The 25,471-nt window shown below is 33.2% G+C and overlaps 2 protein-coding genes and 1 long non-coding RNA gene across 3 annotated transcripts; 1 reads left to right on the forward strand and 2 right to left on the reverse strand.

Annotated features, from left to right (window-relative positions):
• Window positions 1-14: 14 nt before the first annotated feature.
• Window positions 15-3,191, reverse strand: LOC111713577 (uncharacterized; the record flags this gene model as incomplete). The annotated part of the gene is made up of 2 exons (XM_023488455.1): window positions 2,873-3,191; window positions 15-2,679 (listed from the first exon to the last, which is right to left on the reverse strand). A coding segment is annotated over exon 2 (2,456 nt), but the record flags the coding sequence as incomplete, so codon positions are not given.
• Window positions 3,192-3,541: 350 nt separating this feature from the next.
• On the forward strand, window positions 3,542-17,840 carry LOC111713576 (uncharacterized). Its single transcript, XM_023488454.1, has 17 exons — window positions 3,542-3,770; window positions 4,722-4,806; window positions 5,836-5,890; window positions 6,022-6,081; window positions 6,526-6,568; window positions 6,921-6,971; window positions 8,194-8,284; window positions 9,351-9,408; window positions 10,484-10,580; window positions 13,466-13,550; window positions 13,783-13,821; window positions 14,874-14,932; window positions 15,498-15,532; window positions 15,967-16,034; window positions 16,801-16,868; window positions 16,925-16,990; window positions 17,705-17,840. Exons 7-17 carry the CDS (start codon window positions 8,205-8,207, stop codon window positions 17,740-17,742), a joined length of 693 nt encoding a protein of 230 aa, XP_023344222.1. The 5' UTR covers window positions 3,542-3,770; window positions 4,722-4,806; window positions 5,836-5,890; window positions 6,022-6,081; window positions 6,526-6,568; window positions 6,921-6,971; window positions 8,194-8,204; the 3' UTR covers window positions 17,743-17,840.
• A 754-nt stretch (window positions 17,841-18,594) lies between these two features.
• On the reverse strand, window positions 18,595-20,470 carry LOC111713580 (uncharacterized). The gene is made up of 3 exons (XR_002767745.1): window positions 20,369-20,470; window positions 19,686-19,759; window positions 18,595-19,085 (listed from the first exon to the last, which is right to left on the reverse strand). It is a non-coding gene; the product is annotated as an uncharacterized LOC111713580 (long non-coding RNA).
• Between the last annotated feature and the right edge of the window lie 5,001 nt (window positions 20,471-25,471).

Consider the following 25,471-nt stretch of genomic DNA (forward strand, 5'->3'; position numbering starts at 1 on the left):
AATGAGCAGGATACCATTGCTTGTTGTGGAAATTTGTATTATGAGAGCTAGCAGGGACATCATCATCAGAACTACTCTCATCTATCGCTTGAACCTTGTGGGTAGATCTGCTCTTGTTCTTGCTCTTTGGCGAAGAACCTCCTTTATCCGCTCTTGAAACTTCATTAGTGTTCCTCTCCTGTATACAGATCTGCTTAAAACAAAGGAAAGCATCATATCCGACGGGATTCTTGAAATCCAAATCTCTTTTGGTCATTTCTCGAACCCAAGCATTATGATCCTGATGAAGAAGGAGTCTGGACAGAGAGCTCACAGTACTGTTTGAGTACAGGCATGTATCTAACTCAAGCTCAAGAGCACTAGTGATAGCTGCATAATAATTGTATTTATCCCCTATACTCCCATATTCAGGTTTAGGTTTTGAAGATAAATTAGAAACAATATCATTGACAATTCTGGAAGCCCCCCCATAATGGAGAATAAGCCATTGCTTCATATCTTGATAAGAATCAGACTTATTTATTAGTTTACCCTTAATCTCTTCAGATAAATGTTTATTGTATAATCTGTTCGCCTTCTGTACTGAGTTACCCCATCCTAGATAAGCCAGTTCTGCTAACTCCAAGAACTCGTAAACAGTGACCTTTGAATTATCGGAGAAGATTCCTACCTCAGTAGCATCACCTCTAGATGAATTTATTGAATGTACTTCAGCCTCATTATATAACTCTTCTACCCTTCTACACCAGGTCTCGGCTCTATCCAATAAATCAGTGATGGTGTCGCAGTATATTTCATCCATACCTTGAAAATTGACGTATTTCTGTAGAGATTTCTGAATATGTCCTACTGCAGAATGGATTCCAGGAACATCTACTGTCTTACACTTCTTAATTAAGGCTATATCTATAATTTCAGACGATACATTGACCCGGATAAGTTGTTCTATCTGCTTTTCAAGTCTCTCTATTCCTTTTCTCACAATCTCCCTCTCTCTAGCTGCTCCTATAGAAGATCTATTCTGCGGACCTGGAGTAGGGGCAGGTTCAGGATGTGATACTACAGAAACTCTATCTATTTGCTCAGCCAATCCTACTACTAGGTTACGTAACCCTTCTGTTACATGTTTCTCTGCTCGGATCGTTTTCCTAAGTTCTCTAACCTCTCCTCTCATAGATTCGACAGCCAGACCAGGAGCGCTGTCATTGATTACCTCTTGTAAAGAATCCACTACTTCTCTAGGAACTGGAGCATTGGATTGGAGTCTGAAGTCATCAATCCATAATTGTACAGTAGAGAATTCATCATTTATATCCCTTCTTGCATTGCTTAATCCTATCTCTAGATAAGAGCATCTCTGATCTAAACTTTCCAAGGCAGACTTATTACTAGATACAGCATCCTTCACACCACTAAACTCTACGCTTAATTTGTGAAATTGTATCCTGGCACCCTCTAAAGATTCATTAACTGAAGAGACAGTACGATCTAGTCTACTTAAATGACTTGCATGGATACTATTCTCAGAAGTGATATTATTTACCCAGGAATCCATATAATTGGCTATGATTCGGAATGTGGGATCAATATTCCCATTAGTCCCCGAAAGATTATCAAGAATCCCCAGCAAAGTTTGACCATTTCTCACATAATCATTACTCATCGGATCAATATCGGGATTCAGAACCTCCCTGTGTCTGGGGGAATTGTGATCCAATATAATATTAGATCGCATATCCCTACCCACTACGGTGTTGGAACTACTAGTATTAGAGGGATCGGGTATATTTGACAAATTTACTCTCTGTTTACCCCCCCCCCCTTTATCTATTTCATCATTGGCATTGAAAACATCATCAAGATTAGAGGTCCTAGTGTTGCTGAAGCTGTTGATGGTGCTCGGACCCTGATTAATTGGTGTAGAAGAGGGAACCCTGGAAATGGATTCTCTAGCAGTCTGGATTGCTTCTCTCTTTGCGGCATCTAACTTATCTTTAAGATTACCAAATTCTCCCACTAAAGAAAAATCCCCCCTCCCCAATAGGATTTCAGATATCAAGTGATCTATTTCGGTACAAAACAAACTATGATCATTTTTAATGACATCTATTGATATAACCGAACTAGAAATTTTATGAACCCACTCATACACCCTTCCCTTCATGGTCGTGAACTCATCCCTATGCTGATTGGTTCGAACAGTTTGGTTATCGTTCTCCCTTCTGGTCTGTAGTCTAGTTACAGGACGGGTTTCGAGTCTAGTCCCAAAACTATTTCTATAGGAATCGTCTATAAACCCCGTATTGTTGACATTAGGAGTGGAAATACATTTACTCAGATTCGGCGAATCGTCATTAAAATCAGTAGGATTAGGGGCAGGGTTGGACGAAGCATTAAGATGATCCCCATCGCTCTCAGATGCAGACCTTCTCCTTCCCCCCTCCCTTGAATTACCCCTATTCACAGGCATTATAACCCCTGGTAACAAGGCTTTACTCTTGGCCCCTTTATCAGAAGTTGAGATTGAATGTTTCGCTACGCCTAGGCTTAGCTCATAACAAAGCAATATTCAAAACCTTTCTAATTTTTACCTAAGAATCCTCTTGCTAGGGGGATTGGAATCCCTGTATTTATCTCCCATATTCCTCTCTGGAAGTAAAACAGGTTGAAGGATTCAATCTGAACAAGAGAAACTATCTTACTACCAGAGAAAAAATACTGTATGACTAAAAGGAATATTTACAATTATATCAAACGTTCATATAAATAAAAGGAGCCCAGTTGGTAAAAAATCTTCATGTCGGGCTAAAAAATATTGAATGACTAAAAAAGGAACCGTATTTACAATGGTAACCCCTAGTTTAGTACTAACCTCAACGTGACTGGCAAGATCTCTAGTTAAAAATCAGAAAAAACTATACTCGTCAAAACCTTTTCAATTCTGAAACATTAAAGCCATTTAAGCTTATTCTCGTCGATAAAAATATGCATTTTACAACACTAAAACTACGTATATGCTTATTACTAGAGAACTGATCCAACACTGAGTAGTACTAAACCCGGCAGCTGCCTATACAGTACAAAAAACCAGTTTTCTGCTTCATCCATACTCCTTATACGCACACAACTTCCAGGGCCGTCACAACTCATATACCCACAGGGGCGTCAATCCACTCGCACAAATGCGTGCGAAACAGTAATTGTATATAAAAAGAATTACAGAATTATCAATTAACACTAAATGAACCCAGGCTGTAAACTCTAATAAACAATATATGTATTGAGTACAGTACACTAAATCAATCCTGTACACTATAAAAATATGATTAATATGTACAATACACTAAATGAGCCTTTACACTGTAAGACAACATTATTTACAAAGTACAGTTCATTAATTCAATCTTATACACAACACTGCAATAAAACTATATGTACAGACTACAGATTATAGCACACTAAATTTAGCCTGCAAGTGTACAGTGCTTGTACAACCCGAGTACAAAATACAAACTATTTAAACCTTGTAAACTATAAAAACGATATGAAATGAGAACCGTACACTATTAAACAATGTACTAAGTACTATACAGTTACAAAAGTCTTTACATTGCATGTGATAAAACGATATGTGCTGAGTACAATCCTAAAACTATATATACAAACTATAGAGTACCAGTACACTAAGTTGTTCCTGTGCAGTGCGTGTATTGGAACTGGAGGGCAAAATCAAGGAACATGTGCTCAGAACTTCGGAATCTGCTGCTTCTGTAAGTTTAACCCATAGCAAAACTATCCAGGTTACAGGGTTGACACGTACGGGGCGAATAAGTCGGTTTGAAGAAGCTCGAAAACACAACGTTCATTTAAAAATTCACAATTGGCTTTAAGAAAGAAAATTGGATTTTTGCTCCATAACAAACCAACTGGACCCGCTGGCCGCTGTGAAGAGCAGTGAATGCATAAAACTTAGTAAATCCCATTCAGTCTAGCTGGTCCGTGGTTTAACCAAAGCTGAAACTTTTAGTTTTTGATGTTAAAAATGTTGCAGTAATTTTTCAGAAGAAGAAAGTTTTAAAGAGGATGAACAGATTTAAAGGGACTGTAACATAATTTCAAGTGACATTCCACACAAAGATGGCATACGTCTAATTCACATCGGTACCCTTAAATCGAGGCTGTTTTCATTAATCTTTAAAAACTGCTGAACACTTTATTTGTTTTCAATTTTAGAAATATCAAAATTTACTTTCTACACAGCGTACACCGCGTTTTTACCGAAATTCAAGAGGTTTTCAATAGATTTGATTAAAGACAGAGCCTTCTTTACTCAATGAACAGTTAAAGGTTTTAAGGTTACCGTTGTAAATCATGGAGGGGCACTTGAAATTACGCAGACATTCCCTTTAAGATTTTAAATTTTGTAGTTAATCTTCAGAAGGAGAAATTTTTGTAGAGGATAAAGAGGATTAAATTAACTTTAAACGTAATTATGACCGTCCATGTAAATATGGCAATGTACGCAACGATATTCTAGATTCTGCAGTAGAAATACGCATTTATCTTTTGTAAAGAAACCACAATTTGAAATAATCAGTTTTCAAAATCATAACATTGATATCGAATTCATACTTGATCAAACAAAGCTATTATTAAGGGTACCGATGGGTTGGAATGTTTCGTAACAAAAAACTTTTGCATGAAAATTTTTTCTCCGATAGATTCCATTTCAACCTGTGGAGGTGAAATAACACGAAACCAGACTTATATTCAAAACCCAGGATACCCTTCTGCTTTCTCTGTTAGGTAACTATAACACTTTGCTCGAAATTCTTAACAACTTTTTCAACAGAGTTCACAGTATTAATATTAGAAATTCAATATCTATAGTTCAATCATTTAGATGGAAAAAAGAAAGAAAAAATATGAAATGGTAGAGTAAATGATTAACTTATTTTTAAGCTACTATTGTAACAACATCTAATAAACAAAAAGATTGTTTAAATATGGTTTTCCTATTCCACAGTTTTATGAGGATCAGATTATGGCTGTATAAGTAGTTGTTACGATCAAATCTTGGAATTTTTTCTGTTGCAAAGGTTTGGTGCTCTATGGGTTTTTATTGATTTACCAGGGGTTGTAATCTGGCAGCACATTCATCCATCCACGCTTCATTCATACTGAGAAGAGGGTTGACAAGAATCCAGATGCTCAAGAACTTCTTAGGCCTGAGAATAATAGAGTGCAGGAATTCTTCATACTGGAATGAGGCTCGGGTGCCTTATAGACAGGAAACATTACTCTCAATAATTTGTAAGCCCGGATTGGATACCTCCACATACATGGCAATCGTAGACTCTCCCTGCTTGTCCACCTTTCTTCTTTTCATCATCATTCACTTAGATCAATCCACTTAAAGATTCGTTCTTGTTGAGTAGTAAGCACACACCCTTTCGCTGCCAGAGATGTTGACAGTCGCCCCTCTGCCCTCCTACATCCATCAGGTGGTCATAACTGCTTAACCAGACGTAGGCATCAAATTTTTTCTGAAAGCATAGGGTTATAGGTGGAGTACGGGAATCGAACCTGTGAACACCAGACTGGACACCAATCCAGTTACTGGCAGTGGATAAGAGTGCTTAACTTCAGTGACATAACTAGAACTGGCGTCAAATAGATATTTACTCCACCCCAGAAAGCCAGAAATCACTGATGAGCAATCAGATGTTTTGACATTAAAAAAATGTTAAATATATTTTTTTTAAACTTCATCCATTTGTTATTCTAATTAGAAAACATTTTTTGAGTTTGTAAACTATTCTGTTCTATTTTTAGTTCGGATAGAATTTGCACCTTTAACATTTATAGAATTAACAGTGACGTATGCCAGGTAAAAAAGAAGAAAAAATTACACTTTTTAATAAGCTATTTATAACATTCAAAAAAATTTAGTAAAAAGTTTTACAAAAATTATAATTCACCATAATCAAAAAACCACTTTCTTATACTAGTTGTTTTTAGTTACGGTTTGATTTCCCTGTCTTTGATTTAGGAGGACCCTTCAAGGGCAGTGGTCAGTTGGTTAGTATTTGTATCTTTCTATATAATAAAACGAGACATTAAATTATATACCCCCTATAGCCGGTAAAACGGCTGCACCGAATGGGCTGACATTTTTTGTGGACACTCATAGGGTAGCCTGGGGGTAAAAGACTATAGAAAAATAAATAGATTTTAAAAAAATTTCAAAATTTGTTTTTTCCACGGGCAACGCCGGGCCCTTCTTATATCTATATGAGGAAATTCAAGTTACTATAACCTCGTTGGTTTCAATCCTCTTTAAAATAAAGTTTGAGTGAAATCACTGGAAAGTACTTAAGATTTAGACTCTTACAATTGGAGTTAGTTTTCTTAAAAATTAAACCCTACACGAAAATTCCATGTTAATAAATTAAATTTTTTTTTATTCTCTAGCAGATTTTTATGGAACGATAGATCAATGATTGGATTTATTTTTTTGTTCAGGAATGTAGCGCAGACACAGATTGGGTTACTTTTACCCCCGCAGGTAAAATATTCCCACTTTCTGAGTGACGTAGTTCTGACCTTGCATTGACGTTGTCTGGTAATGTGGGAAAGTGATTATTTTCTATGATGGTTTCCATCGGAATTTAGAAATCGTAGCAAGAAAACTGCGCATTTTACACAAGTTCAGCTTTCTGACCAAAATTACACAAACATTTTGGAATGCAATAATGACATAATTTACAATTTTTTTCAAAATTTAACATCTTTTTTACTGACCTTGTTGATAGACACAAAAGGAGACAATAAACTTACTTTAGAAAACACGTTTTTAATTTCCTAATTTTATAAGAAGAAGAAAAATCATGCAATCCCCTAGAATTTCTTGTTTGTAGGAGCAAAAACAAATGGAATAAACTTGTGTGGATACAATCCTGGCCAGCATGGTAGGTCACAACTATTATTATGTGTTTTACTTTTTAATTTCTCTCTTTCCTCTTTTATGTTTTTACGTCTTTTAAAGTTTTTTGTTTTTTTAATGTTTATTTCTGTCTTTTTACGTCTTTGTAACGTCTTTTCATAACTTTTGTATTTAAAAGTTTTTAGGTGTTTTTAAGTTTTTTTTACGTCTTTTCACTCTTTTTCCGTCTTTTACATTCTTTATAGTTTTTTTTAATGTCAGATACACTTATTTTAACTTTAAACTATTCTTACATAAAAGGGGCAAGACAGCAGGGGCGTACAGGGGGGGGGGCTGGCCCCAGACCCCCCTAAGCGTGGGATCGATAAAAAAATTACTTTAAAATCTCACTTTTGCCCTTAACTAAAAATCTTCATTAAATAGCTTTAATCAATACTGCCTTCAGTGTAAATATACATTTGATATATTTGTTCAGTATATATTGATATGGGAACCAGTTTGTTTAGTATATATTGATATGGGAACCAGTTTGTTCGGTATATATACTGATATGGGAGCTAGTTTTTTTTAGTATATATTGATATGGTTACCAGTTTGTTTAGTATATACTGATATGGGAGCCAGTTTTTTTAGTATATATTAATATGGGAACCAGTTTGTTTAGTGTATATTGATATGGGAACCAGTTTGTTTAGTATATATTGATATGGGAACCAGTTTGTTTAGTTTAAATTGATATGGGAACCAGTTTGTTTAGCATATATTAATATGGGAACCAGTTTGTTTAGTATATATTGATATGGTAACCAGTTTGTTTAGTATATATTGATATGGGAACCAGTTTGTTTAGTATAAATTGATGAGGGAACCAGTTTGTTTAGTATATCTTGATATAGGAACCTGTTTGTTTAGTATATATTGATATGGGAACCAGTTTGTTTAGTATATATTGATATCTGTTTGTTTTGTATATATTGATATGGGAACCTGTTTGTTTAGTATATATTGATATGGTAACCAGTTTGTTTAGTATATATTGATATGGGAACCAGTTTGTTTAGTATAAATTGATGAGGGAACCAGTTTGTTTAGTATATATTGATATAGGAACCTGTTTGTTTAGTATATATTGGTATGGGAACCTGTTTGTTTAGTATATATTGATATGGTAACCTGTTTGTTTTGTATATATTGATATGGGAACCTGTTTGTTTAGTATATATTGATATGGGAACCTGTTTGTTTAGTATATATTGATATGGGAACCAGCGCTGCCAGTCCAAGTTTTGCTAAAATGACAATGAGTTTTGATGCTAATAACCAAGCTAGTAAAGAAAGGTAAACTATCCTTATTTTCCAAATGGTTTAGTATAGATTATAAAAATTGCCAAGCTCTATAACTGTGGATCTCTCCAAACTTCAAGTACACCTCAATATGACATACAGGGTTGCTCATAAAGGATGAGACTTTGGAAACGACTATAAAGAATTTAATCAGTGTTTTTCTTATATTTATGGTTCTCTGCAACTGTAAACTTGTTTTTATATGCAAGACAGAATCTTTTTATTTTTGTAGTTTAAGGTCGTCATTACAGTATCATTCATTGTGGGTAATCCTGTATATAAAACCTTTTAACCCTATCCCTGCTGGGGTACTTTAAAACCAGGATACGCTGGGGGGAGGGGTCAATTTGACCCCCCCTCTAAATCCCATTTTTTATGTCCAAATATGGCAAATGATACGTCATTAGAAAGCTCTTGTGCTCTACTTTTAGAATCTGCAAAAAAAATTGCAAATTTGCGAAAATTGAATTTTTTATCGCAAAATCCAGTTTTATAGTAAAAATGTTTGCAATAAAATTTTTTTCCAAAAAATGAAAAATTATACATTTTTTAAAAGCCCTTGACCATGCCATTTCAAATATGCAAAAATTTTTGCAAAATTTGAAATAACCTGATTTTTAATCAAGAAAAAATAAAAATGTGCAAATTTCCTTTAACAGGTTGTTTGCAAAAAATTTGCAATTTTTTTTTGCAAAACTTGTGCAATCCGTTTTCTTTTGTCATAGGCTTTCCAAAAAGCTAAATTTTATCAAAATCTGACAAGTGAAAGTGGGTCAAAACAAAGATTTAGTTTGTTACAGGCAAAAGCAGTCATTCAGGCAGTGTGCCTGAGGACTCAGGCAGTTAGTATTAAAGCCCGGTTTTAGGCCTAAAGGGAGGGCTTTGGGTATGTAAGAAAAGTCAGAAAATTTCAACAGCCTCAGACCAATACTTTTTGAGTTATGTAAAAAAAACTACAGGGGGGGGGTCAAATTGACCCCCCCCCCCCAAGCAGGAATAGGCTTAATCACATGCCCGTAGCACTTGAGGGGATTTTGAGTGATCAACATTAACAATTCAGGTTTTACAACATTATGGTCAGTCAGATAGAATGCAGTAAAAACTACCATGCTCCAATTGTAAGTTGTTTTGACGTTTAGTTTTCAAATTTTAATTTTTAACAAAATGTATAAAGTATAAAAGATGTTTTCTTCACTACTCTTCTTGTTCTCCAATTTTCTTCCTTGTGAATGTGATGCATTTATCATCATATTCTTTGTTAAATTTTGAATGAAAAGTCTCCAATTGTAAGTAAACAATATTAAGTAAACAATATTGTTCAGTCATTAATGTTGCAATGATTTGTAAAAGTTAATTGAGTTTCTGTAAAAACTTTATTGCGATTTTTAAAGATAAACTGAGATAAACTTAGATATTCAGAAAAAAAGCTGCCTTTTTGTTATCTTTCTTACGGCTTTTTAAAATGTCCATATCTATGATGAGAAGTATTTAGACTTCAAAAGGAAAATTTTAGAGTATATTGATTATTGTGCTCTAATTTATCTTAGTTTTACTTTTTGGTCCTTGATTTTGGTCCTTGATTTTGGCCTTGATTTTGGTCCTTGATTTTGATCATAATTTGATATGTCACACAGAATTTTTCCTTCTTTTTCTCTTGTCCACTTTTATTTAAGAAAAAGTATAAGAGAAATCTGCAAGCTTAAATATCATTGAGCAATAGACCAAAAATCAGTTGAATTTGAATTGGTGAAACATGGGTGAAACCGAACACATTTTTCCCTGGTTCCATTTTTTTTATTTGGATATGGAGTAAATTACAGTTTCACTCTTCTCTGTAAGTGACGGTGCAAAAGAGGTGGCTTACCAAAAGATCCATAAACCATGGGAAAAGTAGAGGATTTCTTCTTGATCCCCTAAATACCTACAATTTCCTAACCTTTAATCTTATCCTGATAAAAGATTTTATGAAATTTGCGATCCTCAGCTGCTGAAGACTCGAGCCTTAAAGAGAGAAAAACCCAAGATGGTTGTTTTTTACTAAAAGGCCATCCAAACCCGGGTCTTGACTTGAGCTTTACTTGGGTCTAAGCAGGCGCAAAAACCGGGTTTTACTCGGGTTTAAGCTTTTAAAATCTCATCTCTGCCTAGCAAACAGATATAGTGGAAATCAGAAATCACTTTACTGTGGTCTAGGGGTGTGACCAGTATTATTTTGGGAACCGAGGAACAGGAGTTATTCAATCCTTCAACTATGATCAACCTACATCAAACCAAGTTTCAAGGCTTGCAGGTAGTTTTGCTCCGGAAGTTTTTAAAAAAATTTGCAAAATGAACCGTAATCTTATTTATAATCCTGATATCTTAATATTTATAATCGTATATTTATACTATTAATTCTGTTAAATCAAATAGTCAGAGTTTAAAATGTCAATAATAAATACTATTAGGTCGCAAAGATAAATAAATTAGAGTTTGAGACATGTGCTCAGTTTTTTTCTTTAAACTAGGAGAAACTACACAAAAATTTTAGCACAGAAAGGAAACAAATTCATTTAGATTCTTGATAGTATGATTGGATACTAAATTAAACTTTAATGACTACTTAAAAACTATATATATATTAACTTTTGCTTGTACAAATAACAAACAAAAAAACTTCTTAATCTTTGAAACCATGAAATTGCACTATTACATTTTTAGTTTAACATTTTTAATGCTAACTTCAAATAAAAATATTGAAAGCTATTTGTCTTTGTCAAGAATAAGTCAAACATCGGAATCTTTCTGGGCTTTAAACATACTCCCCTTAGAAATTTTTCATGTTATAATATCTCTATATCAGTTTTAAGGAGACATTTAAAAAAGATTTCACATTATCAAAAAATATAAAGAACATAAACCTTAGAAACAGAAACGATTTTTATTTTACTAGAGTAAAATCTATTAAAATCGGACTGCTTCCGTACCATAATTTCACAACAATATGATTGGAAAGTGAACAGTACTTTTCTAAACTTTCAACTATCATAAATAGGGATATTTTCTCCTGAAACATTTAATTTTGTATGTTTTTGTTATATTTCATAAATGAATAATTACTTTCTTAATTACTTACCTACTTACTTCAAGGAAGGGAACCCACACCTGTTTTGCAGAGTAGTGACAGACCTTTTATATTCAGATCTGAGAGGATCTGGCGCTACTCTACATAGTACTGCTGAGTAGTGACAGACCTTTTATATTCAGATATGAGATGATCTGGCGCTACTCTGCATAGCACTGCTGAGTAGTGACAGACCTTTTATATTCAGATCAGAGATGATCTGGCGCTACTCTGCATAGCACTGCTGAGTAGTGACGGACCTTTTATATTCAGATCTGAGAGGATCTGGCGCTACTCTGCATAGCGCTGCTGAGTAGTGACAGACCTTTTATATTCAGATCTGAGATGATCTGGCGATACTCTGCATAGCACTGCTGAGTAGTGACAGACCTTTTATATTCAGATATGAGAGGATCTGGCGCTACTCTGCATAGCACTGCTGAGTAGTGACAGACCTTTTATATTCAGATCTGAGATGATCTGGCGATACTCTGCATAGCACTGCTGAGTAGTGACAGACCTTTTATATTCAGATATGAGAGGATCTGGCGCTACTCTGCATAGCACTGCTGAGTAGTGACAGACCTTTTATATTCAGATCTGGATCTGGCGCTACTCTGCATAGCACTGCTGAGTAGTGACAGACCTTTTATATTCAGATCTGAGAGGATCTGGCGCTACTTTGCTTAGCACTGCTGAGAATGCTTAAAGTCTCATCTGAGCGAGCCTATGATGAGTAATTATATTCAAAACAGTGTGATATGTGGAAAACCTTCCTCTCCTCCTTTAACTTTGTACCTACTTCACGACCAAGTACCAGTTTTCATATCTAGATAAATAGTACAAGTACCAGTTTTTATATCTAAAATATAGTACAAGTACAAGTATACGTACCAGTTTCCATATCTAGAAAAATACTACAAGTAAAAGTATAAGTACCAGTTTTCATATCTAGATAAATAGTACAAGTACCAGTTTTCACATCTAGAAAATAGTGCAAGTACAAGTACATGTACCAGTTTTCAAATCTAGAAAAATAGTACAAGTACAAGTATAAGAAAGTACCAGTTTTCATATCTAGATAAATAGTACAAGTACCAGTTTTCACATCTAGAAAATAGTGCAAGTACAAGTACATGTACCAGTTTTCAAATCTAGAAAAATAGTACAAGTACAAGTATAAGAAACAGTTTTCATATCTAGAAAAATAGTACAAGTACAAGTACAAGTACCAGTTTTCATATCTAGATAAATAGTACAAGTACAAGTACAAGTACCAGTTTTCATATCTAGAAAAAAGTACAAGTACCAGTTTTCATATCTAGAAAATAGTACAAGTCCCAGTTTTCATATCTAGAAAATAGTACAAGTACCAGTTTTTATATCTAGAAAATAGTACAAGTACAAATACATGTAACAGTTTTCAAATCTAGAAAAATAGTACAAGTACAAGTATAAGAAACAGTTTTAATATCTAGAAAAAAGTACAAGTATCAGTTTTCATATCTAGAAAAATAGTACAAGTACAAGTACAAGTACCAGTTTTCATATCTAGATAAATAGTACAAGTACAAGTACAAGTACAAGTACCAGCTTTCATATCTAGAAAAATAATGTAAGTACAAGTACCGGTTTTCATAACTAAAAAATTAGTACAAGTACCAGTTTTCATATCTAGAAAATAGTACAAGTACCAGTTTTAAAACCTAGAAAATTAGTACAAGTGCAAGTATAAGTACAAGTTTTCATATCTAGAAAAATAAGACAAATACCAGTTTTCATATCTAGAATATAGTACAAGTACAAGTACAAATACCAGTTTTTATATCTAGAAAAATAGTACAAGCACAAGTACAAGTAAAAGTTTTCATATCTAGAAAAATAGTACAAGTACCAGATTTCATATCAAGACAAATAGTACAAGTACCAGTTTTCATATCTAGAAAAATAGTACAAGTACCAGTTTTCATATCTAGAAAAATAGTACAAGTAGAAGTACAAGTACAAGTTTTATTTATCAGGTTATATTTCGTTGCCAATCCCTTTAATTTAATACAATCAAATTTTCACAGGAAACCTTCGAACCTGTATCCGGCGTGAGAAGGAGATGTGTGTTATTGGATACACCCCCCCAGATGTTGATTCGGAAATAAACGGGTGAACAAAATTATCATGCAATTTTAATATCATATTTCTACAATAAATAGCATACAATTTATCTCAAATATTAATATCATATTTCTACAATAAATATCATACAATTTATCTCAAATATTAATATCATATTTCTACAATAAATATCATACAATTTATCTCAAATATTAAAATCATATTTCTACAATAAATATCATACAATTTATCTCAAAATACAACAAATATTATATTTTAGTTTCGCTGTAAACGTGAATCCAGCCGCTCCAGCAATTAGGTAATCCTTTGTTGGAATTTAAATGATTTTTCATATATTTGGATATTATATTATCTCTTGGCATGTATATGATTTTTATTTTTTGGGGTTTTTTGCAGCAGTAAAATATATTTTCAAGATCTATCCTAGAACCTAAGCAGTCTAGAATAAATATATTATATCATTGTTTTTGTTCCAACTATAAAAAACTTAAAATGGATTTATGAATTTAAAATTTTCTCTGGTTTTAAAATAAAAACAAGTCAAGAATTTTTTTCAATTAACCAGCACCTTGACCTTCCCCTTTTAATTCACAGATATTGAAATATACTTGAAATTTACCCCTTTAAAAATTTTCCAAAAAAAGATATCTTTTTAATTAACCTCATAGATTAAAGAATAAGTGTTAATTTCACATTTTCTTGAAAAAAATTGCGGTCTGTGTTGATCTTCTTTAGTTCATGATACTTGTTCCTGTCAAGAAGTTTCAAAATAAGAAAAAATTAGAAATAAGAAAATCTAGGGGATTATTTTGCAATAAACTAAAGAAACTTTTCAGATGTTACAATTCTCAACTTAAAATTTGTAGATAATTCCGTTAAAGGGACTGTAAGCGTAATTTCAAGTGACCCTCTAGGCAAAGAGAGTACTGGCTAATTTACAGTATTCTTCAACCCTTTGTACTATTCATCAAGTAGAGAGGGCTCTGTCTGTAAATGTGTTAAATAGCCCTTAAATCTTTCTGAAACCCTGTGTACGCTATGTACACTGTACAGTTTAATCACCGTCCAGCTGTTCTGTTATTATCGTACCTTAAACTTTAGTATTTTTTATGTTAAAAGCAGTATTCCAACATTCGAAATTAAATCTTTATATGCTGCCACATTTGAAACTATTTTTCTTTTAAACAAAGTTGTTACCTAATAAAAGTGTTTTAGTAGATTAATAAGGACATGTCTCACATCCTTGACCAGGTTTCACGGGTACTGTTGTGAATGGGGGATGTCTCTTTGAATGAAAGGTCACTTGAAATTACGTTAACAGTCCCTTCAAGTTTATTCCTTTTGATACAGAGGTAGAATGGGTTGTGGATATACAGCTACTGGTCCGAACAGCCCTGTAGCTACAGCAGGTCAAACAGTTTAATGTAATGAAAAGTTGTAATATTTAAAACATGGGTTACTCATACTACAGTCCCTTTCTCTCTTTTGGGGGTTGTCACTTTGGAAAATACCCTTGGGAAGTTGCCACTTTGGAAAATACCCTTGGGAAGTTGCCGCTTGGGAAAGTACCCTTGGGAAGTTGCCTCTTGGGAAAATATCCTTGGGAAGTTGCCGCTTGGGAAAATACCTTTGGGAAGTTGCCCCTTGGGAAAATACCCTTGGGAAGTTGCCGCTTGGGAAAATACCCTTGGGAAGTTGCCGCTTGGGAAAATACCCTTGGGAAGTTGCCACTTGGGAAAATACCCTTGGGAAGTTGCCGCTTGGGAAAATACCCTTGGGAAGTTGCCGCTTGGGAAAAGGCCTTTAGGAAAGTATTACCTAACATCTTCTATCACACGATGTGCGTTTGAATTGATTTATAACTATTAAACTGTTTATTATACATATGATATTTATGTCTGTGGTTGTTATAGATTGAGAGATTACTTGTTGATTGGTTTACTTTCAATTTAAATAATGCGTATTTCTGTCCAGGTTTCTGTACTGACAGCTGGGTCAGAATTCCTCAGGTTTTCATAATCTAAAATTAAAATTTTTTTTTTAAATTATTCTTTTAGGAACTGTGAAGTTTATTTCAAATAGTCCTCCTTCACATATGTTCGATTCACAATCACTATTGTACAATGTACACTGTACACAACCATACACCGTACACAACTGTACGCTGTACACAACTGTACACTCTACACAACTGTATACTGTGCACAACTGTATACTGTACACAACTGTGCACTTTGGACTTGGCAAAAATGATGTCAGGCCTTGTCATTTCTAAATATAGACAATATTACAGTTTCTTTAAAAAATTTACCAACATATGTCAAAATATGTCATAATATGTAATAATATGTTTCTAACCTCTTCAACGGATTTGGTCACTTACAACTTAAAGAATTTAAAAAAATATATCGTAAATCATTTACAATTTGTCTTGTATATTTAGGGAACCAACAATCTGGGGAATGCACCATACGTTTTGACAGCTCCACCTGCCTTCATTGCTTGTGATAGGTCGGATCAAATAGTTTGCGGCATTTTAAAAGTTCTGCGCTGCACAATTTTGAAAGATAATTTCATTCCAGTGTATTGTTTTGTTTATAATTTTTACGTAATTTCACCTGTTATTCTCTGAATATATTATAGACTACACGGTCTCTGTTATTCTCTGAATATATTATAGACTACATGGTCTCTATTATTCTCTGAATATATTACAGACTACACGGTATCTGTTATTCTCTGAATATATTACAGACTACACGGTCTCTGTTATTCTCTGAATGTATATGAAGATTACACGGTCTCTATTATTCTCTGAATATATTATAGACTACACGGTCTCTGTTATTTTCTGAATATATAATAGACTACACGGTCTCTATTATTCTCTGAATATATTATAAACTACACGGTTTCTGTTATTCTCTGAATATATTATAGACTACACGGTCTCTGTTATTTTCTGAATATATTATAGACTACACGGTCTCTGTTATTTTCTAAATATGTTATAGACTACACGGTCTCTGTTATTTTCTGAATATAGTATAGACTACACGGTCTCTGTTATTTTCTAAATATGTTATAGACTACACGGTCTCTATTATTCTCTGAATATATTATAGACTACACGGTCTCTGTTATTTTCTGAATATATTATTGACTACACGGTCTCTGTTATTTTCTAAATATAATATAGACTACAGGGTCTCTATTATTCTCTGAATTAATCAGAATTTTCTAAAAGAACTTGAACTCATGGGAATTTTTTCTTAAGATTTTGTGGTAAACGACTTTGTAATTTGGACGGAGGATGTAGCAGCTCGGACCATCTTACAATCTATAGTAAGTAATTCCAACAATGTTTTCCTTCAACCACTCTCTTTATAACGATTTTTAAGGCAAAATCAGACCTTTTGAACTTCAGACGGAATTCGCTCCAATAACTTCTGCCCAGCCAAACAGAGGTACAGCATGGTCAGCATTTATATCAACATAAAAACGACTTTTTTATTTAATTTTAATTTATTTTAATTTCTGACAAGCTTTCTTCAAATTAGAAGTTTACAAGTAAACAAAGAGAACTAGTAGATTTACAGTTTCTTTTGTTTCCATGTTTATGTGTATTCAATGCTGTTTCAAAGCTTGGTAAAAATTGAAAATCGTGCAATCAAAAGTTGTCTTTATTGTATTGATATATAAGACGACTTGCAGGCAGAATTAATAAGAAATAGCAGATATATCCGACGGTGCCCGTGGGTCCAAAAAATGTATGTGAATATTTTCTTTGATCTGTTAAAAGCTTATTTTTAAAAATACATTTACTTGTAAATTTTTGCCTAATTGGATTTAATCTTCTACATGTTTAACGAATCACCATTTGTGTTGTGTGGTGACAACAGAGCAGTTTGGAAATGTAAAATATTACAGTGAGAACTAAAAACTGTGGAGTGGGAAGATGACATCACACCAATTCATTTGTGAATTTGATGTTTTCTCAAAGTAAAATAAGTTAATAGTAACTTTCTCTTATCAAGTTAATGGGGACTGTTTACACCACCCTATTGCAATTGTGTTCATTGAATTTTTCAAGTCATAACTTGAGTCTACAAGTCGTCTTCCCATTCCAGAGCTTTCTGGTTTTCACTGTATAAAAATTATTTGTTACTAAAATCTTTTAGGTTATAAGCTTAATTACTTCCAACAGCCGTGTAATTAGAAGGCTTGACACAAGAAAAGAAGAATCTCAAGAAGTAGTGTTTATATATCAGATTGTTAATCTTAGTTATGTATTTTGAAATAAAATTGGTGATAGTATGTCATTTTTCGACCTAAATAACTTATTTAGAAAGCATAATCATGTCATTTAACCCTTTATACCTTCCCTCTATTTCCTGATTGTGATACTAATCTACTTAACATTTTGGTCTCTACTTTTATAATCTGCAAAGAGAATTTATGCATATAAAGTTGTAATCTCTGTATGTTTGTCCGATCTTACCTCAGGAATCCCAAAACCGATTTGCCTCAAATTTTGATTAGGGCACTCGGGAGACCCACGGGAATGTGCTTAGCTTGGTTTAGAGATTCTAAGTTGAGATTTAATAGCGAAAATTTATTTTCCCGGTAAAATCGTTCAAGTGCCAGTAAACGGCAGAGTAACAGCGCTGGGTTATTTAGCTAGTTACAAATATTCAAAAAAATATTTATTTATAATAAGCTTTTTTTAATTACAAGTTTACATAAAAAAAAGAGAAGCTGTTATTTACAACTTCTGTTTGATTCTATGATTATATCTTCAATTGTTCATGGTAGAAATCAAAATCGAAAGTTTTCTTCGAAGTAATGATAAATGATAAAAAAAGCTCAATTATAGTATTAAAGATGGAATTTAGCAAATTTTCCAATTTCGGCTGGACCGAATGAGCTGATTTTTTTTTGTGGACACTCATGGGTAGCCTGGGAGTGTCTTAGGCTATACATTTTTTTTCAACATTTTTTCCTCCACGGGCAACGCCGGGCCCTTCAGCTAGTATAATATAAAAAAAGAAATTCAGAATAAAAAACAAGGTTTGATGACATTCAATTTATTTTCTGGTTTATATTACATATACATATACAGTTAGGATTGAGAACTGCTTTTGAGCAAGAATATTAAGGTACAAGGTTTTGGACCAGGTGTCCAATGTTACAACAATCAGGTGCAATTAGCAGCTCTCTTCTTAAACTAAACTAAAACCAGAAAGTTTTGACAAAATCCACGAAACTCAGTTTTGAAAACAATTTGAAAGAATTATCGAAATCTTTAATAGAAAACTTTTCAATTAATATTCTTTTAAAGATTTCTTAAAATCATTTTTCAAAACCTGGCTTTGCTTCAATACATATTACAATAAATATAAAATATAAAGTTTACAAATATTAAATAATCTCTACAATAGTTATAAATGCGCTTTTCCCTGGTTGGTTTTGGAAATTTTTCTTTGTCTGCATATTTTCGTATTTAATTTATTTATACTCTCTTCCGAGGTTTTTCTCACCTTGTCTGTCAGCGCTCTCGTTCTGAAGCAAGAAATATTATTCATAATTAAATTGATTTTTATCAATAAAAAAGGAACAATAAGCGTAATTTTGTATATGGCATTTTCAGATTCACAGCGATACCCTTGAACCGTGGAAGATGCTGTAATTTTTTTAGGTTTAAAATTGTTTAGTTCTGATAATTTTCATTTATGTCTTACTGCAGTAGAAATACGCAAGACACTTTTGTAAAGAAACTTCAATTGAAAAAAGTCAGTTTTCAAAATTATGAACATTGATCTTTAGTTCATACTTGATAAGACAAAGACATGGAACTGGACTTAAAGTCCTTTTCAGAAAACATTTCTAATATCAGAGAGTACCATACATCTGAGAAATAGAAAGACGACATTTAAGAAATCTTAAATGTTATAAAGCAAAATCATAATTTGAGTCCAACAATTGACTTTCGATTCCACAGTCCTCCTGTATCGGATTCAAACAAGAAAAAACTGCCAAAGAATTTAAACTTTTGAAGGAATTTTTTAAAAACTCAATTTTCATATTTTGTGACAACATTTTGACAATTTATTCGGTTCTTAAAAAGTTTTATTTATTTATTTTTATTTAAAAATCTGTTACCTTGAGATTGAAACGAGCACAAGATCACAGACATCAATAGTGGTTCTCACTGCGGCAATTGCTACGTTGTGCATCTAAATACAAGCAGAATATTTTTTGAAATTACGAGTATATAGTCCCTTTAAATTTAAAATTTTAATAATAAGAGGAAGAACATATTTAAATAAAGCTTACAATTTTTAACAATTTTTAAAAATCCCCAAAACAGTAATTTTTTATAGAGATATTTCTCTACACATAGGGTTACCCAAAAAGTATGAAAGCTTTAAACTTACAGAATGATCTGAAGGTTGAGATTGGCTCTTTCTATCAAAAAAGATTGTTAATTGGCAAATTAAAGGGATTGGCAAAGAAAGGAATTAAGTCCACAAACTCTGATTTTCTAATCTCTAGCCTTTACAATCCAATGTCGTAGATCTTTAATTTCCAACTATCAATGCTGTTAGATCTAATAATTAAGTTTGAATTATCAAAGGTTCTCTCTCACTCTCAGGTAACAAAGATATAGAAATTAGAAGTTCTGAGTTTGTGGTAAATTCTCGATTCCTTTACAGTGTTAGTAAATCAAAACTTTTCGAATAAAGACTAAATACATTCCGTACAGTCGTCTCATTTTTTGTGGGTAACCCAGATTATGCTAGAAATGTTTTCTTTCACTTTATATTAACTGTTTTAAAGCCCACCTTGGATTATTTAAATGTCTAGATGTTTCTAGTCTGATAGATCGTTCTTAACTGAGAATTCTACTCCAGGAAGATAGTTTTATACAGGAGACTGACCGTCCAGTGAGTGAGGGGAGGAAGGTCAACCACAACAATTTATCGTCCGAGCCACATTTTCCTAATTTTCTCGTCCGAGCCAAAAAATATTCTTATCAGCAATGGTTGAACATTTAAAAAAAATATGTTGAGAAATTGAGGAGAATGTGGCTCGGACGAGATATTGTTGTGGTTGCCCTTCCTCCCCTAGTCTAGTATTCACGGCCAAATCTAGCAACGCGTGGAGTTTTCTTTAAAAAAATAACTTTTTGTAATAACAAAAAAAATTAGAAATTTAGAATGAGAGGGATTAAAATATTTGTTAGAAATTCCTAACATTTTGTTTAAGATTTCGAACAAAATATACGTAATTAAGAAATGCTTCCGAATCCGGTATTAGGTCGATTTTGCTATGTTAGTTCTTTTCTACTAACCATGGTCGAAAATATGTCAAATTTTGAAGAAACCCCAGTCAGTGTTAAATTAAGTGTTAAATAAAGTGTTAAATTAATCACAAGGGAATGTTCTATGTTTATTTTGCGTAATTAAATCGTTTTATATAATATCACATTCACGCATAATTATTTTAAATAACATTTCAGGGACAAGCTTTGTTCGGCTAAAATCTCTTCCAATAGCCGGCCAAACGGTTGGACCTAATGGGCTAAAAAATTAATTCCACCGGCAACGCCGGGCACTGTAGCTGTTAAAATCTTAAATGAATGTAAATCAAATTTATTTGACTTTTAATTTATTCTTAATTTAAAGAATTAAAAAGTTTTATAAGATTTTTCTTCTCGTTTTGCACAATGGAATTGTTCTTTAATATATTACATTTACGCATTTATTCTCAACAGAATTTGGAGCGAATAATTAAAAAAAAAAAAAATTTCTTAATGAGCATAAAACATAAATAAACTTTTTAAAATAAAAAAAATTATATTACATTTATTCATATGTTTTGCGTATTGGATACTATTAATGATATATCACATTTACGCTTCAAAAACATTTGTTCTTCTGTCAGGTTTTTAAAATAAACAAAAATAAAATTTTGATTTTAGGAGTTTTTGGAAGTTTTAAAAATCATAACAGAGCAAAAAGAACCTTTTCTCTCAATTTCACCATTTTCCATAAAAATTTCTCCTCGTTCTTAAAACCATATTCTTAATGATCATTGAACTGGCACAAAATTTTGGTCTTTTTGCAATTTTTCCCTGGGATAACAAAGGCTATAAAAGCTATTTGAATCTAAAATTTTTTTTTTGACCAACAAACAATTAAAATTTTGAAGAAAAATTGGATTTTTTAGCTTATGTTACCTCCGGGATACTCAACCTAACCTAAAAAATTCTGTCAATTTTATTTAGCCTTTTTTCTAGCCATAGATAAAATTTATTTATATGAACGAAGAGCTTTATTATATAGATAAAACTGGCACACAATTTGGGCCTTCATGCAATTTTTCTCATAAACATATGTAATTTTTATAAAATATTTATCCAATCAAATTATCAATTGTTCTTGTTTTCAAAACTTAAGATATTTAGTTTCCAGTTTCCCCATCCCCATATTCTTGACAACCCCCCTCTTGTCCCCCTCCATGCGGGGATGGGGGGGTGGGGGGTGCACGGCACAGTTAACTAGAAGTCTCCGACCCTTTGAATAAAAAACATACTCAAAGTTCTTCGATTTCCTCACCTTGATTCAAGGTTTGAAGACAGAAATGAAAAAGCTAAAACTCATATTTCAAGGACATAGAACACACTGATAAAAAGTATGTTCAGAGATGAAAACTGTAGAGTTGTGGATATCGAGATCAATGCTTGTTTTCTCTTTTTGTTAATCAGATCAGGTCTTTTGTATGATATATTGATTTTTGCAGGAAATAAATAATTACATTGTTTCGATTACAAAATCGCATTATTATATCTAACCAGCAATTTTTTTAGTTTTTTTTGGTTTCGAAATAAAAGTGAATTTTGAATTTTTGTCTCTTATCGAGTGTTATTCTGATATGTAGATTTTTTACCGAAAAAATCATTTTTCGATAACAAAATTGCAATAAAAAACTTGGCCAGTGAAATCTAAAAAAATTGAAAAATTAACCAAAATTTGAGATAGTTTTTCGCTAATAAGTTCCATTAAAATTAATTAAAGTAGTTAATCCTTCAACACACATTATTAAAATCTTATTTTTGATTTTCCTGATTTTCAAATGAAGCAAGGTCGACTTTACCTGAGCATGTTTTAAATATTTTACTTGAAATATATTTGTGTTGCCTAGAAGGCTTGAGTAGGCCTAGAAAGTCCTGTTTAAAGCAGTTTATTCCTGATTTCTAGGTCTTTCTCAGTTCTCCCTCACTGTGAGCTAAAATAAATTAATTCAGATGCAAAAATAAATTAGAACTTGTCCAGATACGCATTCAAAAATAAGGTTAGAAACAGTCCTTCACAACTCAATAATCTTAATATGCAGGGCTGTATAAAAGCATAAGTGGATTGGTCTAAACCAAGGACAAAGGCCTGGTCCCTGTTGACACTTCAAAATTGGCCCAGACTAAATATAGACAAGATGATAATTGATTTTAAAAGTTTTACAGATCACTGGTGCATGCTTTTAAATCTCCGCCGTTTTCTAAATTTCGGTCATTTCCGGTCATGCATTGATAATAAGGACATGTTCGATCCTGAACGGAGAAAAGGACATCTTAACTATGACGTCAAAACGCACCCCCCCCCCCCCAACCCCATCCCACTTCCGAAAAATTGATAAATAAACCTTTAATAAGCTTGAATGTGCGTAAAAGATACATGGTAAATAAAAAATTTAAATTTCTCAATCCTAATGTGTTCCTTTTAGGCATAAATAAACAGGGTGGGATGAAACTTTCAAGACTATTACGGGAATTATTTAGCTTGGTTTCCATAATTCAATGCCCCCCCCCCCACACTTTTTTAGATGTTTCTTTTAATTTTCAAGTTCTCATGAAAGTCAAGTTCTTTGTTGATGGCGAAACCCATGATATTTTCATACTACCTGGAGTAAACCCCTGATATTATTTTAGCTATAATAAAACTCTTATATTCTCCTACCGTACCTGGGGTAAACCCTGATATTCTTCTACCTGAAGTAAACCCCTGATATTCCCCTACCTGGAGTAAACCCTGATATTCCCCTACCTAGAGTAAACCCTGATATTTCTTTACCTGGAGTAAACCCTGATATTCCACTACTTGGAGGAAACCTCTGAAATTCACCAAACCGGAATAAACTCCTGATATTCCCCTACCTGGAGTAAACCCCTGATATTTCTTTACCGGGAGTAAACCCCTGATATTCCACTACCTGGAATTCCCCTAACTGGAATAAACCCATGATATTCTATAACGGGAGTAAACCCATGATATTCCCCTACCTGGAGGAAACCCCTGATATTTACCTAACCGGAATAAACCCATGATATTCCCGTAACGGGAGTAAACCCATGATATTCCCCTACCTGGAGGAAACCCCTGATATTTACCAAACCGGAATAAACCCATGATATTCTCTACCGGGAGTAAAATTGAGTCAAGTAAAAAATATTAATATTAAAAGAAAAAAGCATTAAAACAAAATATAAATACAAAAAAGTCATGATTTGTATAAGAAGACAATTTAATGAGACTGTTATTGCAGTAATTTCATGTGAATCTCCAAAAATAGAGCGGCATGTCTGATTCATAAAGGTCCCTTTAAAAGCTTCGTTTGATCAAGAATGAATAGGAAATTTTCAAGATTTAACACTTTTCAATATAGAAAAACGACGATATCATCCACTGATCAGATAACGTTCTTAAGGGTAAGGTTGTGAATAGTGAATGTCTGACCCTCTTAAAATAGAAAATCCCTTAAAAATAGAACGACATGTCCCGTAATATAGATATTCTTTATCCTAAAGGTATTACGAAAAATCTAAAAGAACAGAATTAAAGAAAACAATGCGTATTTTTCTACGCAATATTTTCCTGAACTGCGAACAAAAGTTTATCTATAAATGCGTATAATTTGCAATTACGAACGCAAAAGAATTTTTCAATGTGTAGGAAATACATTATTTGTTAATTTTTTGCAAAAGTGTCTAGAAAATGTGATGGTTTTTATATTGTAAATATAAATATTCAACGTTTTTTTTTATAAAATGTTTTATATAAAACAATTTTCTTTACTCGACCAATCGGGTCTGCCAATTGTTTGTCTGTCTGTTTGTTTGTCCGATCATAACTTAGGAACCTTTGGACTGATTTGTCTCAAATTTTGATTTGGGGAAATCGTGAATGTTCTTTGTTTGGTTTTAAGATTCTAAGTTGTGTGTATCGACTTTGATTGCGAAAATTTAGTTTCCCGGTAAAATCGTCCAAGTGCGGGTAAACGGCTGGAGTAACTATAAGTACCCTAGGCAACGCTGGGTTCCCAGGCTAGTATTATATGCAGTTGTAAAGAACATTATTTTACCGGAACTTGAAAATCCACTTTCAGAGTGAACTGTCTGTGTACAGTTACACTGCACAATTCCTGTGTTTCTTTCATATCATTGGATTTTCTAAACATAATAAATTGTGTTTAACTGTCATCTTAGTATTCCACAGTTTCATGGGTCTCTCCGTAATATTGTGTATTTAATAGATTCGCAGAATTCTATACGTACAAAAGACATGAAGTTATGTTGAAAATCTGCCAAAAATCTTGGTCTATAAATCGCAAAAGTTACGTAACATCTGTACTCTTTCAGGGGCGTACATAGAGGGGGGGGGGGGGTTCTCATCACCCATTGGGACCAAGTAAACACTGGAAACAATATATTTCAATGATCATGGGGTGAGCCCTCCCCCCCCCCACCCCCGATGTACGCCTCAGTACTCTTTACAGAAATCTCATTGCATTTTTTGTAATTTGTGACCTGGCACCTAACTGACCGGAACTAGTCGTGAAGGAAAGTGAAGAGTCCGGAAAACTATTGAGAACCCCGTGAAGGTTTTAGAATA

The sequence above is a fragment of the Eurytemora carolleeae genome, unplaced genomic scaffold, assembly GCF_000591075.1.
Source record: "Eurytemora carolleeae unplaced genomic scaffold, Eaff_2.0 scaffold1409, whole genome shotgun sequence".
NCBI classification, from domain to species: Eukaryota; Metazoa; Arthropoda; class Copepoda; order Calanoida; family Temoridae; genus Eurytemora; species Eurytemora carolleeae.